General features: G+C 41.0%; 1 protein-coding gene across 4 annotated transcripts in view; it reads right to left on the bottom strand.

The window, feature by feature from the left end:
- FOCAD (focadhesin) overlaps positions 1–20127 on the bottom strand; it is a 301056-nt gene that overhangs the window by 192315 nt on the left and 88614 nt on the right. For all 4 annotated transcript variants that reach the window (XM_084773534.1, XM_084773535.1, XM_084773537.1 and 1 more), the window contains 4 exons: positions 18426–18632; positions 14282–14369; positions 10783–10985; positions 566–823 (listed from right to left, as the gene is read on the bottom strand). In XM_084773534.1, coding sequence (XP_084629660.1) covers positions 566–823; positions 10783–10985; positions 14282–14369; positions 18426–18632 — 756 coding nt within the window. The remainder of the gene's footprint in view (positions 1–565; positions 824–10782; positions 10986–14281; positions 14370–18425; positions 18633–20127) is intronic.

The following is a 20127-nucleotide window of genomic DNA, read 5'->3' as shown; positions in this document are numbered from 1 at the left end:
GTGCTAAGCTCATTTCTAATTTTAAACAAAGGAGGGAGGCTTATTTATGTCTGACTGCTTCTTACACTCAAGCTCCATGCAAACAGGAAGACAACTGTTTACCCTAAGGTTCTTGTCTGCGGACCATACCGCACAGGAAAGGGTACAAGGCTTTTGTTTATTGAGTGACTGGATGAAGGCAGGATTAAACCGGAAGGAGTCTATCATGAGTTGATTGAGCTGGGTCAGCTTACAGCAATATTAGAACTAAAACAACCCACCATGGAATGGGTTATGAAAAGCCGAACAGAACTGTACTGAATTCAGGTTTCCTAGCAAAATATAGTTTTAATTTTAAAAAGTAAGGTTTGTATTGATGAGTATACATCAACTCAAAAAGAAGAAAGAGGAGGAGGAGGAGGAAGAAGAAGAAGAGGAGGAGGAAGAGGAGGGAAGAAACCAAACTGGGAAGATATTTTTAAGCCATAATTTAAAACTTCATAAGTAATACACAAACTAAAAATAATGTATAATTGTAAATATTAAGCTTTCTCCCCCATTACCTTTCCACAGTCTCTTTCTTTACCTGAGAGGCATCTGCCTGAGCTAACTGTGTGGTGACCTTCAGTATCTGCTGAAGGTTCTGTCCTGTGTCTTCAATCAGCAGGTGAGCCAGCAGCAAACAAACATGCGTGGGGATCACTGTAGCAGCGGGGAGCAAGGACTCCACCGCAGCCAGCCAGTCGCCAGCAGCAGCCTCGTCTCCCGTTACCTCCAGAATCCTCCAGACTGTGAAGATTGAGCCATACATGCCGCTTACAGGAAAAGTAAGGCAGCAGGAGATCTGAGAAGTAGACACAAGGCATTAAAAAAATAAGATGAGTATGTCTCTGAAAAATATTCATATTCCTGAGATCCACTTATTTTATAATCCATTATTGACATCACTCCCTCCAACAAAATAAATGCACACTTTGAGGTCCTGCCAAATAGCTCTCCACCCACAGTGAGGTAACAGGATTAGACAAAGAGGAAAACAGTTGCTCCACAGAACCTGAGAACACTTTAGCACAAAATTTTTTTCTATTTATTATTCATTTCCAATTAAGAACGAGATGGGAAATGGATCAATATACAAGATCCAGAGGCAACAGAATTTGTAAAAATCTATTGCCACTTAAAAAAAAACCCTCAAAGTGATCAGCAATAAGAAGAAAAATAGAGACCCCCATTTCATTTGCCCAGCGCCAGGCAGTTGCAAGTGGCAGTCCAAGGCAGATGGCAGACTTGGACACAAGACAACTCACATTGCTAACAGACAGTGTGTGGACGGGAGCAGAGTTGGTTCGGCTTGAGCCTGGTGATTCATTAGTAATTGTGAATAACTTCTGCAATAAAATGTAGCCGCCAGCTCTGAGTTGAACGAGACCAAGAGATGGTGCTGCATTCCAGCAAATCTGAGAAAAGGTTCCTCACACTAAGTGTGGAGCCGTCAGGTCCACTGTGCACTGATGCTTGAGCAGAAGCAGCTGAGGAGAAGCCACAAGCACTGCAGAAGCATTTAACACTGTCTGCTAATAGAGTCTTTCAAATTGCACAGAGGAGAATGACAGAAATTAAAATGTCTAACTACCTACTATCAGAGGATGACTTAAGTATAAAAATAACCATTGAAAGGATGAGAAAGATAAATGTTATAATATATGCTCTTTTAAAAGTTTATGATTTAGTAGATGTCAGTGATTCGTGGAGCTCAGCGACCATTTCCAATGTCTATTTTTACGACATTTTTATCACTCCAAGAGAATACCTCAATAACCTAGCCTACTCTCAGTTCCTAGATGCCCCCCCCCCCGCCCACTGGCATTTTATTTCTATTCTGGCTATGGCTATTTTACATGATAGAAACCACATAATTTTGTATCTTTTATGACAGGCTTTATATAACAGAGACCATACATTTTGTGACTTCCTTTCACTTTGCATGTTCTCAAGGTCTCTTCATGTCATAGCTGTGTCAGTACTTTTTTTTTTCCCAAATAGCATTGCATCATGTATATATGGCTCCTCTTGTCTATCCATTTGTGATAGATGGGTAGTTGAGCCATTTCTATTCTGGCAGGCAATACAAACAATGCATTTCTACAAACATTTGTGAGACAATATAAATACACAATCCTCTTGAGCATATGCTAAGGAGTGACTGTCAATTTTGAAAATTAAATAATATGGTAAAATCAAATGTGGAAATTCTAGCCAAACTAATCACTCACATGAAAAAAGTTCCTAAGTGAAGATATAAAAGATATAGTTTACATAGAATGCTACCATTTTTTCAAAAGAAGGTGAGAAGAAAAGGGTATCTTTATTATATTATATATATTATATATTATATATTATATATTATATATTATATATTATATATTATATATTATATATTGTATAGCAAACTGGTAACCACTAAGCAAAATGTTCCATGTAAAAGAGTAAAAATGGCACTACTAGAAACCACAGTGAAAAAGAGAGAAAATGGATTCTCATCATATGTCATTTTAGACTTTTTGAACCTTTTAAAATTTAAGCTTAATATCTAAATTTATATACAGTTGTCTCGTTAAAAATACTGTTCATAAGATATTGAAATTATTAATGACTAATTTATTAATGTCTTTCATATTAATGTCAACCAACATTGGACTTGAGACATAAAAGGCTTGGTCTTCAGGAAAACCAAGCCAACTATTAGCTATCATGAAATTTCTCTAAACCTACTTTACTCATTTGTACAACTTAAAGTCTAAAGATGTGTGAGGCAGATATAGGACATAGATATCTAATAAAGCACCTAGTACAATGCCTGAAACCACAAATGTAGAAACATATTGTCCCTGTCGTCTTGGGGAAAGAAAAACAAAACCAGTTGGTATGAGTAGAAGAGAAAATAACTGGCAATCAACATGAACCATAAATTGAGTGCAAAGCAGGAACATTCCTCTGACATAAGTAAACAGGAAGGGAAAAGTAATCCCATGTTACTTGAAGTATTATCTCCTTCTTGCTTTTGTTTGCTTAAAGGTAGAACAGCAGTAGGAAGGTAAGATGCTAAATAATGCATCACGGTAAGATCCCTTGCCCCACTGAGTGACAGCTGCTCCTGGCACACTGTCAGGGGAAGGATGTCATCAAGGGTTTCCCTACCCTGAGTGAAAACAGACGAAAAGGCAGGTAGGTTTTGCCTTTCAGAAGAAAACATAAAACATTCCACTTTAATAAATACTAGAATCTAGCATGGTGATGGCATGTGCAATCCCAACATTTGTACAGTGGGGCAGGAGAACCAGGACATCAAGACCAGACAAGCTAATAATGAGATTCTACCTCAAAAAACAAAACAAGGTGGTGGGCATGGTGGTGTACACCTTTAATCCCTACAGAGACCAGCAGAGACCAGGCCAGCCTGGTTTACATGTAGAGTTACAGACAGGCCGGGCTATATAGTGTGTCCCATCTCAAAATAACCACACAAAACAATAGAAAAGCTACACAAACTCAATAGTAAACAAACAAAACATATATCTGAGGGGCTTGAGAGAGGGCCCAACAGTTAAGAGCACCAGCTGATCTTCCAGAGGACTCAGGTCTCAAAACTGTCCATAACTCCAGTTTTAGGGAGCTCATACCCTCTTATGCCTTTCCACAGGCACATATGTTATACACAGACCTACATCCGGTCAAAAAAACTGATACACAGCCAAGCAAAGTGGCACATGCCTTTAACCCCAGTACTCAGGGAGGCAGAGGCAGGTGGATTGCTGTGAGTTCGAGGTCAGCCTGGTCTACAAAGCAAGTCCAGGACAGCCAAGGATACACAGAGAAACCCTGTTTTGGGAAAAACAAAAAAACAAAAACAAAAAAAAACTGCTACACATAAAATTGAAATTTTTAAAATATTTAATAGATAGTTGTAAAATGCATTTTATCAATTTTTATAAAAGAATTGGGACTATCTAATTTTAAAGGCTTTTCTAAGCTAGGCAGTGGTGGCACCTTTAATCCCAGCATACAGGAGGCAGAGTTTTAGGCCAGCCTGGTCTTTACAGTTAGTTCCAGGGCAGCCAAGGCTATATAATGAAACCCTGTCTCAAAAAAAAAAAGTGCACCTAAAAATGTTCAGGTGCACTATTTGAACTGACTGAAAAGTCAGACATTTGTCATTCTTTGTTGAGCTAAAGAGGTCTGTGAATACAGGTGAACACAGGTTGTTAACAGATGAACAGCATTCATCTGTAACACTGACTACAACAGACCTCACAGACAAAAGACAGTGACATGGAAACTCAGCACTCAGGGGACTGAGGACATGGAGCTCTATGAGTTTGAGGCCAGCCTGGTCTACACAACCAGAGAGACATAGGGAAACTGTCTCAAAACCTAAAAACAAGAAGTATCTTTCTCTTCAGTCCTCTATTGCCATGACCAAACTAGATGAGAGTTGAGAGATGTGGGAATGCTTAGTTATCGTCAAGTAACTCACATCCTCCTCAAACTAAGAGCGAGGCTTATCCTTAATTTCCAGGCAAACACTGTTAAGAAGCCAGTTCATTTCAACTTGCTACTAATTTACTACATTTTTTACCATGTATCTACCCAAACACTACTAGTATTTCTTCCTAAATTCACACAAAGATAAAGTACTGGAGGGAGGGAGAGAGGGAGGTGGGGGGAAGGGAGAAGGAGGAGAGATGGGCTCTAGAGTTAAAGAGGCAAAATCTGAAATTCAACTCTTCACAGCACATGTGACGGGGACATACCATGGCCTCTCTAATCTCAGCCTCCTGGCTTAGACATGAGTGCGTTAAGAACAGCCTTGGGACTGGGACACAGGTCAGCGGTGGGTGGACTACCTGCTTACCATGTGAGAGGCCAGGCAGGATCCAAGCAATATGCAGAGGAGAGAGGGGAGGGGAGGGGAGGGGAGGGGAGGGGAGGGGAGGGGAGGGGAGGGGAGGGGAGGGGCAGAGCACTTGCAGGTAAATACCTCTCCCCAATCACTAGGATAACTAAAATCAGAAGAGACGCAGGAACAGCAGTTAGCAAGGATGAAGAGAAACTGGACTCCTCACATACTGTGATGGGAATTTCTCAGCTACACAATACTGTAGGATGACCCACAGCTCCTCAGACCTAACCAAGAGAAATAAAAGCACATGCTACATAAAAACTTGCATATAAATGTTCACTATAGCATATTCACAGTAACAAAAAAAGTGAAAATAGCCCAAAGTTCACCATAGAGGAAGAGAAATGAAACACTGCTCAGCCAAGGTACCAGGATAAAAACTGAAATGTGCCTATAATCCCAGCACTCAGGAGACAGAGGCAGGCCTCTATGGGTTGGAAGCTAGCCTGGTCTACAGAGTGAGTTTCAGAATAGCCAGGGCTACACAAAGAAACCCTGACTTGAAAAAAATTACAAAACAAAACAAAAAGCTAGTACTAAGGCCCACTCACTGTTATGAACCTGTTTTTGTGAAGAATCCAAAGTAGACAACTTCCCCCTAGAGAGCAGGTCAGGGGCTGCCCAGGCTGAGGAGGGAGGGCAGGTTACGTGAGGGGTAGCTTTTGAGATAATATTAACAAACATTATTAGCCTTGTCATGGTGATACATATACAACTGTGAACAAATCCAAAGACTGTGACTTGTACATCTGACCTGTATACATTATGTATGTGAACTTCATTACAATAAATGACTAAAAGTCAGGCAAAGGCACTCACACACATCAAATAAATAAATCTAAAGGTGGGGGTGCTCCCAAAGCATGACCTCTGGCAAGCTATTCCCTTCTCGGTGCTCCAGTTACCTCTTAAATAAAACTACCTCACAGGTGTGGTGGGACAGTGCAGCTAACACAGAGGCTAGAACGGAAACGGCAACCCTATAAACAGCACGATGCTTTCCTACTCATTTCCCCGGGGCCCACGGAGATTCAGCCACTAGTCAAAAGCCACGCAGCTGAAAACAGAAAGGAAAAAAAAAGGCAGTAACGATGAGCATCAATTTTATAGTGGCGGTAAGGAATGGGAGTTTCTCATACCACACATGCTCAGCAGGTCTTAACATTAGCTCTAAGGAAGATAATCACAACTCATTGGAATATCCAAGAGATTTTCTGCTTCCTACAATTCAAAATAAAGCCTAGCTGGTACTGTTTGATCAACAGGGCCCAGAAATACTACACACACACACACACACACGCACGCACGCACGCACGCACGCACGCACGCACGCACGCACGCGCACACACACACACACACACACGAAAAAGCTTGCAGTAGGCCCTAGCTGAGTCAAGCTATCCTTATCTTTCCATTGACCAGAACAGTTTCGTAGAAATGACATTTGTCATCTGAGCAAGTAGAGGAACTCAGCCTTAAGTCTCACTCACTTCATCAAACCACATTCCTTTCCCATCCCCCTAAGAGTTCCCACAATTCTGTTGCCTGCCTTCAGGTGTGCTGCCACAGCTCCGCCTCCATTCTCTGCAGGGCTCTGTGGTAACAGTTGCCAGCAATCCTTCTTGGCCCTCTAGTGCAATGCTGGTCCTTGTCAACAGAGGGCACAGGAGACAGCCTGCCTCTTAGACAGTAGTTACAGTCCTCTACAGCCACTCTCATGGCATTCTGGGGAATTAGTAACTACCTTTACTAGCCAATAATCACTTGTGGTGGTTCCTCCTACTCAAACCTCTCTCCTTAGTGGCCCTAATTCATATACACCAATGTTTTCTTTTAGTTTCCACTATCTTGGGAAGCTTTTGAACACTTTAGAATTTATGCCTAGTAGATGATAAGTTTTTAACCTGAGGTTACAATAGGTGGTTTCAAATATCATACTTAATAGTCAACTAGAAAAAAAAAGATCATGTTTTCCATACACTACCAAAACACTATTTTTTAAAGACATGAATACCACATCTACAATGGTGCATTTCTTTCTATCTTGGGGATAGAAAGATTTTAAGGCTTGTTTTACTTTATGGTTCCCAGCCTTCAGAAATGGAGAGGCCATTATGGCTCTCTATGCCAGGGTATCTAACCTACGCCCTGTTCTTCTGAAGAAAAGCTCTAGTTATAATCAAACCCTGAGTCAGAATCACCACGACAAATCACTAAAAACAGCAAACAGAGGGTTTTCTGTGATGACTCAATAGGAAAATAGCCTAGGCTATGAGAGGTGCACACTTTCTATGAACAAAACTTGATAAATACCAAATATCTACCATTGGATCGGGTATTTTGGATGAAAAGATAAATTAGTTAAGATGTTACTTAAATATGAGGGAAAGAAGACATTCAGTTAGACAACTAGCTAAAAATGTTCGTTTCTTTGCTTTGTTTGAGACAAGGTTTCTCTGTGTAGTCCTGGCTGTCCTGGAACTCACACTTGAGACTATACTGGCCTTGAACTCAAGAGATCTGCCTGTCTCTACCTCCCAAGTGCTGGGATTAAAGGCAAAGGCTGCCACCACTGCCTGACTTTTAACTAAAGCCTTTTCCTATGATTAGCTGAGAGATGTAAAGCAGACGCACTCAGGATTAAAAAAATACAAGATGATCAATGACTACTGCAATTTAATGCTAACAATTAATATCACCACCCTCTCCTAAAGGCCTGAGGAAAAAGCACTATCCTCTCCCTCTGTGAGCTCTTCACTGAGTTGAAGGAGCAAACATGGAACCCTCCATAACAGCACACAGTGTTTGTTGCATTAAGTAAATAAAAGAAATGCTGGGAACAGGAAGCACAGTGGGTGCTGACTTGAGGACTTGAAAACATTTGGTATGTCTGGAAGAACAGGCAGTTCATACAGAGAACATGAAAAAGCAGTGTGTTTAAAACCGAAGAGATTTGGTAAGTGTGAGGTTAAGTTGATTTGATAGGTGTGTTTGGAATACAGTGCCTACAGAGGTGCCTGGGGAAAAGAAACCCACAGTGATGTGTGGCTTGGGTTTTTAAAAACAGTAATAGATGTCCACTCATAGCCTCATAGCCTTAGTAAGACAGCACAGCATCACAAAGAGGATATTTATAGCTTCAATAGTATCCCTTCCTCCTCCCCCCTCACCAACAGCTGCTCAATCGAAAGTTCAGCTACCGAAACTGATGAATAAGATACACACACACCTGAGCAAACAGTAAGCTGAGTCCTTAGGTATTAGAGCTCGGGTGAGCCTCAGTAAATAGCACTTTTGATTTAAAGGTACACAATTCAAAATACATCCTGCCTGGGCCATAGCACTGGTCTCACCCAGGACCCTTTCATTGTGCTATATGGGAAATTAGGAGGAAATCTACAAAAAGTTATCAGCTTCTTGCCAGTCTATTTAGAACTCAGAAACAATTTCCTTCTCGTTCTGTTAAGTTGGGTATCAATTTCAAGAATTAGAACTATAGGTAGCAATCTGAGTTTAGGAAGCTGTAATACACACTTAAATCATGTCTACTGTATCTTCAGGCAAGGAATGACAGTGACTGGACCCCAACCTAACGATGCATGACAACAGGGACCACCCTTTTTACAGGTGACAGTGACTAGACCCTAACCCTAACAATGCATGACAACAGGGACCGCCCTTTTTACAGGTGACAGTGACTAGCTAGACCCTAACCCTAACAATGCGTGACAACAGGGACCGCCCTTTTTACAGGTGACAGTGACTAGCTAGACCCTAACCCTAACAATGCGTGACAACAGGGACCGCCCTTTTTACAGATGACAGTGACTAGACCCTAACCCTAACAATGCATGACAAAAGGGACCTCCCTTTTTACAGGTGAAGGAACAAGCCCACTCCAGTTTGCGTTGGTACTGACGCCTCCCTCCACGGAGACTTTGGCACTTTGCTGGATTTATCTTAACTCTCATCCCAACCCCTAAGAGGGGAGCTGAGAAGTAATACATTTTACCAAGCACTGTTTAAAAAGAGAATGGGCCTGACAAAAATGCCCTAGGACCCAGACCTTAAGCTACTATCACAGAAAAGGGAGACCCAGGGCCAACGATAGGGTTCAGTGGGTAAAGGCACATGCTGTCAAGCCTAACAGCATGGGTTCAATCTCTGGGATCTAAGCACAGGACAGAGGGACAGAACTGAGTCCTGAAGCTTGTCATCTTGTAGTGGAAGTTTTGGTTTCTTTAAAACCCAGTTATGTGGTTTTTGCTTAAATCCCAAGTGTGAGATATAGGGCTGCTTTTAGTTTGTCCACAGCTGAACACAGTCTCGTGTGGGCTCAGAGAGGGGCTTGGTCTTTGCCAGCTGGAGATAGTTTAACTCTGGGGACTATGAGAGGGTATAAATGCCAGAGCACAGAGAGGAGAAAAGGAAATTTCAAGAAATGCCTCGAGGAGACAGTCAGAGGAGGAAGAAGGCTGCTGGCTTGTCTGTTGCTGGTTTGCTGGACCATTAGATATCCTGACAACCGAGATTGGTATTGCCCCCAAAGAACCCCAGGACCCTAATCAGCCAGAGGTCGACAAAAAGAACTCCACCCCTCTCCCCACTAAACTTCTTTCTCTCCTACCAGGTGTTGGGGGATTGGAAGGGATTGGGGTGGGAGGTAGAGGCATAAGAAACACAAATAAAATAGAGTTTAAAAGTATGCCAACATCTTAGTCCCAGCACTTAGGAGGCAGAGGCAGGCAGATCTCTGTGAGTTCAAGGCCAGCCTGGTCTACAAAGTAAGTCCAGGACAGCCAGGGCTACACAGAGAAACTCTGTCTCAAAAATCCAAAATAAAGAGATGATGATGATGATGATGATGATGATGATAATGATGATGATGCCAACATCATGTGGCTTCCACAAATGTTCAGTTGTATGTGGGCACACCTACACAGACACATACACACACAATTTTAACATAAGAGAAAACAAAGAAAAGGGGGAAGGGTAAGAACACACAATGGAGTAAATGGGGCTACCACTCCCAATGTAGAACCAAAGATTCAGAGCCAACTGCTGCCTCAAGGGTCCCTCCTCATCCTTGGCCAGACAGTCTTACAAGGCAGTAAAAAAGCATGAGGCAGGCCTAGTGTCTTCCACTTGAGGCAGAAAAACATGTTCATACATAAAGACGACGACCAGAGTCACTGGCCTGGAAGCCTACATTATAAGCCATGTCCATCTTATACTAACCCCAGAACTTCCAGGCTTTGAGGAACATTTCCTACTTGAGAGACCCCAACTAGCAAGTTGTTGGACATGCATTAATGGCCTCTGAGAATGTAGGGCTCCATGTTCGAGTATGTTGGAGAAGCCTTAGACAGAGAAGAAAGAGAGCTCCATGGCTCAGAGCACGTGCTGCCCTTGTAGGGCACTGGACCCACAGGTGCCTCACAACCACCTGTAAATTCCAGCTCTAAGGGATGTGAAACCATCTTCTGGCCTCCGTGGAAACTCGCCTGCATGTGTGTAAAATAGATCTGCTAAAAACAGAAGTGAAAGAAGTGCTGGATGAAACAGATTTCATTTAGTTTCCTCCAAACTACGCCATACCATTAGCGTTTAATGTACACTGGAATCCCAAAACGTAAGAAAGATCCTGCAGCGTGTCTAGAACTTACTGCCCACAGGGCCATTTTACCCTCCCTTCATCGTGCAGAGAAGTACACCATCCCCCACACTACTGCCTGACAAATCTGGAAACTGCCATGAGTTTATATCTGAACAGAAATTTCATCAGGAAGTGTCAGAAAAGGTACAGGGGCCCTGATGAGAAATGACAAGGAACCCGTTACCTTGTGGTGCTCATCTTGGTGGCACTCCCTCTGCAGCAGTTCCAAAAGGTTCAGAGCCACCTGCTGCCTGGAGGGGCCCTCCTCCCCCACGGCCACGCAGTCTTCCAAGGCAGTGGACGATAACATCTGCAGAAGAGGCACCACGAGCAGCAGGGACACCTTTGGGATTTTCTGACCCTCGGCAAGAGACAGGATCTTCAAAGCTGATCATCAAAATAAGAGGTCACAATTTTTTTTTAATTAGCACCAATTGAACAAAATGTTATTTTACCAGAGAAATCGTTTTTCTTGCCCTTTTACAACCAGCTCAGACATAACTAGGACGGTAACTCGGGGTACAAATGAATAACAGCAACATAAAAGTTAACTGCATGTTTTTGTAAGCTATTGATATTCATAAGAGAAAAGTGACGATACTTTTAGAGACAATTATATACATGATTTATATATAAGGTTTTGGTCATTGTGATTTTTTTAAAATACAATTAAGCATTTGTCCTTTATATTTCTCAGCTCCTATTAGCAAATAACCAAGAGACCAGAAGTGCCTGATCAGTGGATAATAAGGGCAGCACACACGCTTCTTCAACAAACAAGCCACAGGTCACATTAGCAGATGCAAAGTGACGGCGCGCTGCCTGTCAGCTGGGCTGCTAAGAAGTGAATCCCTGAAGCCCCAAAGCCACCACCATAAAACTCTTTGCCAGCATGCACAGTGAGTTACCCATGCACAGGACTTCCTGGAGACTAGTAACAGGATGAGTCAGGATATGTCACCTTTTTGTTCTTACTAGATTTTTCAAGGTTACTGAATAAACCCTGATTTTCTTAAAGATGCTATTCATAGGCTTCGGAGGCAAACTATCAAAGCAATAAGTAATTTCCCCACTACAACAACAACAACAACAACTCTCTGGGCATTAAGTCATATCAATGCCTTGTCAGTATTTTGCTTTAAATGACTTGGAAATCGAAGCTTAACATGAGCTAAAGTGAGAGCACATTACTGTAAGATATTTTCCCTAAATATTGGCTTTAATCCACAGTTGTTTATAAGACATTATAAAAATCTATTACCTTTTTGTAAAGACCAGGAAACACAAGGTACACATACTGAATATTATGTTATACATTTTCCGGACATTCTTATAAGGTATTGTTTATAATCAAGTCTAGTATGATTAAATACACAGCATATTATATTAATGCTTGCATTTTGAATTTGAAATGATTGGCGTTCTCTTGATTATCTATTACTTTGAAAACTAAATAGTTTCCCAATATACTAAACAGTTTCAAATGACAGGCTGTCTTAACAATTTTCAGTGTAGTTTATTCCCTTAACCAAGATAACCTCAAAACAGGCATTGGTTTACAAGAGAAAGAAATCTGCTCGCTAACAGCTGCTCCAAGCATCTGCTGGGTCCTGTGTCATTTTTCTATTGTGCATGAGCCAAAACATATGTTTGCAACTTCAGAATTAGAAATGCAGTTTCCCTAGGGCTTTGGAAATTTTTGTCAATAAAAGAAATAAATCCATTTATATGAAAAGGCAAATCTACAAAGACAAAAGACATTAGGGCCAGTGAGGTGGGTCAGTGGATGACATGCTAGCCCTGCAAAGCCTGGTGACCTGAGTTTCAGCTCTGGCCCTGCAAACATGAAAGGAGAGAACACACTCTGTCACCTGAGCTCCCCACGCATGTGATGCCCTGTGTGCATGCACACACACACAATAATAATGGCAACTGTCTCTGTGTTGTTTATTTTTTTATTTCCTAGTTTTACTTGCATTTATGCCTGTGCAGCATATGCATGCGGTGCCCGTAAAGATCAGAAGAGGACACAGGAGCCCCTGGGACTAGAATTTCTGCCATGTTGAGTGACGAGGACCAAACCCAGGTCCTCTGGAAGAACATCGAGTGCTCTTTACTCAAGCCCCGAAACATTGTTGGTTTCAAAGACAGAGTAATATTTTCTCTAGGGCTGCACTTGGAAATGATGACTAATACCATTAGACACAAGAAATTTAGGGGACAGTGGTGATTTAGAAGAATTCTAAAACTAGATTGTATTGCTGGCTGTACAGAACAAGAAATTTTAAAATATTTTATTGAGCCAGGCATGGTGGTGCACGCCTTTAATCCCAGCACTCAGGGAAGTAGAGGCAGATGAATCCCTGTGAGTTTCAGGCCAGCCTGGTCTACAGAGAGTCCAGCCAAGGCTACACAGAGAAACTCTGTCTCAAAAAAAGAAAACAAATAAAACAAACAAACAAAAAACCTTTTATTGTACACTCTCAGTGGGACATCTCATGATATGTAAATTATACCACAACATAACTTTGTAAAAGCCTGGTGCCCACGGCCTCCAGGAGATACCAAGTGCACTGTTGGGGAAAAGGCAAAGTCGCTCCAAATGGAACCAGGGAAGAGCAGACAAAGAATATGAGGCAAGAGCAGCCGGGGAGACCAGGTCTCTTTCGTGCATTGAGGCAACTTCCAAGCCATTCACTCTTAAGATACTGACAAGTTAATGTCCCAGAGGAGAAGGCACTGCAAAAATTTATGTAAGGTATTTGAATTTTCAGTCCCTCATTAACACACACTTCATATTGGACCAAGCAATGCTAGACGACATAAAGAAAAACAGCAAAATGCAAAGATATGTCTTATTTGCCCATCAGTGGGAGAAAGAAACTTGACTTCATAATTAGCACATTTTACTTCCCTTCAACGTGCCGTCACCTTCCTTTAAATCGGTATTAGACAATTAAAAGAGCATCATCATTCATGTAACCTCTCTGAGTTAATAAAAAAAAACATTAATTACAACTTGTGCAGTGTAGCATCAATTATAAATAAGTCTCTTGTGGTTGGGGTGTGTGTGTGTGTGTGTGTGTGTGTGTGTGTGTGTTATAAGGGCTACGGGAGTGTAGTATGTGTGATGTGTGTTTGTGAGTCTATGTGTGTGTGTGTGTGTGTGTGTGTGTGTGTGTGTGTGCGCGCGCGCGTGCATGTAGAAGTCAGAGGACAACTCATGGGATCAGTTCTCTCCTCCAACCATGTAGGTTCTGGGGATTGAACTTTAATTGTCAGGTGTGACAGCGAGTGCGTTTACCCACTGAACCATTTCTCACGCACAAAATAGAACCTTGAAACCAAACACAACCTGCAAGACAGTTAACTTCATACAAGAGGCTTATATTATTCTCATTTTGGTGTATAATTTTGAATAAAGAAAATGGTTCATATACATTTTTAAATGACATTGTACTATCATTTCTTTCACAACCTAAAGTGCAGGAACGATACTGGGAAAATTAGGAGCTACGGAACATCACAGACGAGCACTAGAGTAAGAAGAGAAATCTACTTGGTAACAATTAGAAGGACCCAGACGAGAAATTCCAAATGTGTGACGGGGCATGCTACACGGCTCTAGGACCACCTGGCAACACGCACACAACGACGCTCTCGGGAGAGTGTGTGTCCTTTACCTAGGTTCAATATTGGCTTCTGCTGACTTGCTGGAGCCTGTAGAAGTAGTAAAGCCATTCCAATAATGACCAGTTTGACAGGAAAGTCCTAGAAATATAAGAGAACAAAAAACTTCATTGAAAAGCATAAGGAACCATGGCTCCACAACATGTGTCCAAGGAACGTGTCCTTACACCGTGGACAGTACCTAGTCCAGTCTGGACTACTGAAGAAATCATTGGCCAACATCACACAGAGTAATGTAAGTGTTAAATCAGTGGCCAAAAAGCCACAGACTAAAACCAAAATAATTCCAAGGGGAAAACGTTGGTTTTGGTTCACTCCTCCCTGCTTGGTTTGTTTGTTGATTGGTTTGGTTTGGTTTGGTTTGGTTTGGTTTGGTTTGGGTTCCATTAAAGAAGAAAATATACTACCACAAGTCTAGAGAGGAGCGAGTCCTTCTGAGCTGCTGTAACAGCCAGAAATGCTGGATTTAGGAACACTTTATTACGAAAATGACTTACCTTTTCTACTGACCTAACATTCGACACATTTCATCTATATAACTTACAAAATAAATTGCACGAAATAGCATTTAATAAACTGTATTACAAAAAGGCAACAGTGTGAAGGAGGTAGAGACCTTAATTATCAAGCATATTAACAAAGAGATAAGCACAGAATATGTTCAGCAAGGACATCAGTGACGAAGACACGTACAGTAAGTTCTAACCAAGATGGCAGGCATCAGAACAAAAAACAATAAGGTAACTTCAGTCCACTCAGCAATTTCCAACTCAGCAATTTCACAGAAAAGCTCACAGAGTCGAATCATGGAAATGAAAACAGACAAAAAAGGTGGAGGGGGGTGGTAAAGCCAAATGTAAAGAAACAGATGTGGGGAAACAACTGCAGCGGGTCCAGCAGAAACAAGACTCTGCGAGACACTATCAATTCTGGCAAAAATCAATAACTCCCATCTCACCTTTACCCACAAGAATGAAACTGAACTATAAAATATTCCAAATCCCTGTATAATGGGCTTTAAAAACAAAACATCAAAAGAAAGAAACTAAACTTCATAAATTAAATGTGCCAATTTGGTTTGTTTGTTTGTTTTTTTATTTTTTTATGAATATTTATGCTCACTACTTTGAACTATAGTTGAGAGCAAGGAAGCAAGCAACCCATATTTGTCAGAGAATGATTTTCTTTTCTTTTTTCTTTTAGTTTTTTCAAGACAGGGTTTCTTTGGGTAACAGAGTTGTGGCTGTCCTGGACTGACTTTGTAGACCAGGCTGGCCTCGAACTCAGAGATCCTCCTGCATCTGTTTCCCAAGTGCTGGGATCAAAGGTGTGCGCCCCCATGCCCTGGCTTCATAGGATGATTTTTGATGGCTTTTAAAACTAACATACTGATGATGTATACCATCACATCATTTTCTGCCATATTTCTATTAATTTCTACCTGTCCATATAAAACAGAAAGGTAGTAAAATTATTTACATTCTAAATTTGAAAACTTCCAAAAAAAAAAAAAAAGAAACGAAAACTTCCAAGAGATATATAGACAAAACATGACATAGTATGTTATGTTTTGGCTAACGGCCAAGCTTTTGTACCAAGCATCATTGAAAAGAGAAAAAAATAGCATCTTAAAATTTAAAAATAGACCACACACCTTTAATCCCAGCACTCAGGAGGCAGGGGCAGATGGATCTCTGTGAGTTTGAGTCCAGCCTGGTCTACAAAGTGAGTCCAAGACAGCCAAAGCTACACAGAGAAACCCCATCTCGAAAAACAAAAACAAACGAAACAAAACAAAAAACTTTTAAACAGAATGGAAGCATTTCCAATAGCTAGAGTTTAAAGTATCATAAATGAAAGTGACCTTCTCTGGCATGCATGAGACTGGTCATAAAGCGCAGAGGTGACAGCAAAGGAACTAGATGTCAAAAATCTAAATTATATCAAAATATCTAATATTTATTTGGGATATCAAAAATATAGTCAGAGTGGATGGTGCAGGATTAAAAGAGATAACTCCTAAATTGCTTTATAAATTTTTGCTTTGTTTGTTTGATTGATAGACACCAGAACACAACAATGTGAATTGAACTTTTAATTTTTTTAAGTTATTCTTTGAGAATTTCATGTATGTATTCAATGAAACATGGTCATATCATCCCCAATTTACCTCCTCCTCCACCTCCCAGATTCCCAAAACATGAACTCAAGGCTTCATGCCCTCATCTCCCTCTTCTTAATTAACCCACTAATTCCTGTCACTGCTGCCATATGTGCATGGGTGTAGAGCTATCCACTGGACCGTGGACAACTGACCGGTGGCCACACCACGGTGCTGGCATTTCTCATGCCTCTTCCACCAACTACAGTTCCCTCTGTCATAAAACAGACATGTTCTGCATATGCAATACAGCCCCACAACACAACTCTTTGCTTTCTGTCCCCAAACTGCAAGCTCTAGAAGTTCAAGCCCCACAAAGAAAGCTTCACAAACTGGCGAGAGGATCATCTGGACAGATGGTTACTCTTTGTCCTTGATCCTTCTTGGTCTGGAACATATTTCACAAGGCCTCTAGGAAGAGTCTATAGAATGGGGCAGCTGGTGTCTTATATAGCAATTGTCATATTGCCATGTTTCTCCCAACTCAACCCTTCCCAGCATGCTTTCTGGGGTCACATTTGTAAATGACCTCAATTTTCATACCTTTTTGCTTTTGTGAGAACACAGGCTTGCTTAGCCTTAAGAGAAACTCAGTAACCCAGAGCTTGGCTAGAGAAAGGAGGAGGAGGAAATGCCTTTATAACTAGCTACAGGTGTCACGGGGTTCTTAATGACAGAAAATATGTGGGATCCCATTTTTGGTCCTCAATTCAAAGGATAGATGTAATTGCACACTACCCATATGTTGGGCACTAGTAACATTTGCTAGCCTAGAGATACTTCTGTTAACAAGATAGATAGGCCTTCTTCTCAAGAACTTTATAGTCTTAGCCATGGAAACATCTTTTAAAAGAAAGTGAAAACAGATATAATAAAGTCTGCCTGCTGCAGAAGGCACAGGAGCGGGCAACTCTGCTCACACAATCCCAGAGAAGCACAGCTGCCGGCCCTGTCCTCTGCCAGAGTGGACTCCAGCAGTGAGCCCCACAGACTCCTCTTCCTAGGAATTCTTCAACCCACTCACACAGAACAGAAAGGTGGAGTGAGCTATCCGGAGACAGTTCCTTAGAACCTGCCAGTCCCTGACCTTTGAAAAGCCACCATATTTAGTCTGTTCTACACGTCAGGAAATTATCCAGTTTCCTCTAAATTGACTATATTTTTGTTTAATTTTGTTGATAGGAGTAAATTTCTTTTGCTCCAACTCAGAGATCCACCTGCCGCTGTCTTTAGTGTGCTGGGATTAAAGGTGGATGCACCACCACACCCAGCTTCTGTTTTTGTTTTGAGGCATGATCTCACTGTATAGGACTAGAACTCACTATTTACTTCAGCCTGGCTCCACACTTACAGTAATCCTCCTGCCTCAGCTGTGCATGCAATAGGATTACAGCCATGAGTCATCACACTTGGTTCCCATTAGCCTATAAATAAGGTCTTAGAAAAAGATTTATCCTACTGTTAGAAGTGCTTATTCACAAGCTTATGTCTTGAGTTCACAGAATGTGTAGGCTCTAGAAAATAACACTTGTTAAATATTTATATTCCATATTCCATACTCTATATTCCAAAGAGAAATGAGGTAAACTTTTAAGTGATGACACAAGATTATTTAATAACACATAATAAATATCTGTGGACTGGAGAGATGGCTTAGAGGTTAAGAGCACTGTCTGCTCTTCCAAAGGTCCAGAGTTCAATTCTCAGCATCCACATGGAGGCTCATAACCGTCTACTATGAGACCTGGTGTCCTCTTCTGACATGCGGGCAGAATACTGTATACATAATAAACAAATAAATCTTTTTCTAAAAATAAAGATAAAGAAAGAAATGTCTGTGACAGTACTGACCTAATAGCATGAGGTCAAATCACCTCAGACATTTAAAAAAAAAAACTACATAAACACAACCACCCAGCTTCTCAGAAACTTTCTAAAGTGATAATTAGCACATTAAAGGATTACATTGGCCTTACCTCCCCAAGAAGGTCAACACTGCGCTCTAAAAGCTGAATTAAAGATGAGCACTCTCCAGTTGTCTTTAGGCTGACCTCACAGGCACACAGCAACTGAAGGGTCAGCTGTGAAAGCTGACTTTTCCAGAACACAGGATGGCGCAGAAGGCTTAGATAAACTTCCTCAAGGAACATCATTGTCTCTACTGTCTGCATCAGATCTCTCATCTGTTGAAAGATGAAATAAGGAGGAGGTTATACTGGTTGAAATTATAGAGTAGCATTAAGCTATACAAGAAGTTTTCAACAGAACAACTTTCTCTAAACCTACAAAAATTTAAAGGAGAAGCAATTATGTAAGCAAGTGTTCAGCTCCACAATTCTGCCTTCTCCTTTTGTCATTAACCAAAGTATAATTTTTATTGCCTTTTTAAAATCTTATCTCACACAAATTCCACAGTGAAATGCTCTGTCACTAAAAAATGCTCCCAGCACAAATTCTTTTAATTTTTCTAGATTCTTTGAAAAAAGATGTCTTGAGACAAATTATGTGCAATGCCTAAACATCAGAGAACATTACCTCAAAGCTGGTTTTGAATTCTCCGACAGTGCAACACCAACATCTGACCATAGGCTCAGCTTTGCTCACCATGCACTACTAAGCTCTACCTGACACCTCATTTAGCACAGTGGAGAATGTACTACAAGACCACATTTGAATGGTAAGTGTCTTCTCAACGGGCTAATGCACTAGACAGGAAGGACTAGGTGCCCACAGAAATCCCCATTCAATTTACACCCTGCTGCTCTGTTCAAAATTCTAGAGTTAAGGGTGTGGTCCTGCTCATAGCAATCTTGGTATTTCCCAGGGATTCAAAAGAGTGAACCATCTGCTCCAGTCAGGATGTGTGTGTGTGGTAAATTCATTAAGAGAAAAGCCTGCAGTTTCACTACTGCTTACCACCCACTAGGAAAGAGAAGTCAATGCAAACTATACACAGTAAGAGTTCCTAGAAAATCAGAAAGATTCCAAAAGACAAAGGGGAAAGAAAGAACACAAAAAAGTAATTTATAAATAAAATTTCAACAGCCCAATAGATAAATTATTCTGTTCTTGTTTTAATTACATTTATTTGTGTGTGTGTGTGCAGGTGTGCAAGCATGCAACACAATGCACATGTGGACATCATAGGGCAACCTGCAGTAGTTGGCTCTCTCCTTCTGCCACGCAGATCCCAGAAATCAAACTCTAGCCAGCAGGCTTGGAGGCAGATGGTTTTACCTGCTGACCATCAAACTGACTCTATTTTGTTCTTTTGCAAACTTAAAGCAAAAAAAGTTCAAAGGGTCCTTACAAAGAGGAGGACTAGGAACAAAACCTTGGTATTTATATGGTGGTTTATTTACTTCAGGGTATTCACTGTGCATATTGTATGCAAACTGTGCATACTGTGCATACTGGAAATTTTCCATTAAAAAATAAGCTCAGCTGATCTTTAGCATTTCAAAATTCTTAAGTATGAATTCAAAGTAATGCTCTATCTCTATGTAAAAATCAATCACAAAGCATAGATAATGTATCATGTGATAAGAATCATTTAAAATAAAAACCAGTTGGACAAACATAAAATGAGACTAAGCAAGTGTCTCATCCTATTCAACTGGGGGGTGGAGGGGCGGGTGTCTCAGTATGGACTGGGCCATATCTACAACACTGTATTCA

The sequence above is a fragment of the Acomys minous genome (genome assembly GCF_964271855.1).
Source record: "Acomys minous genome assembly, chromosome: 1".
In the NCBI taxonomy this organism is placed as follows: Eukaryota; Metazoa; Chordata; class Mammalia; order Rodentia; family Muridae; genus Acomys; species Acomys minous.
Note: the sequence above shows the minus strand (reverse complement) of the source record. Positions and strands in the feature narration are given on the sequence as shown.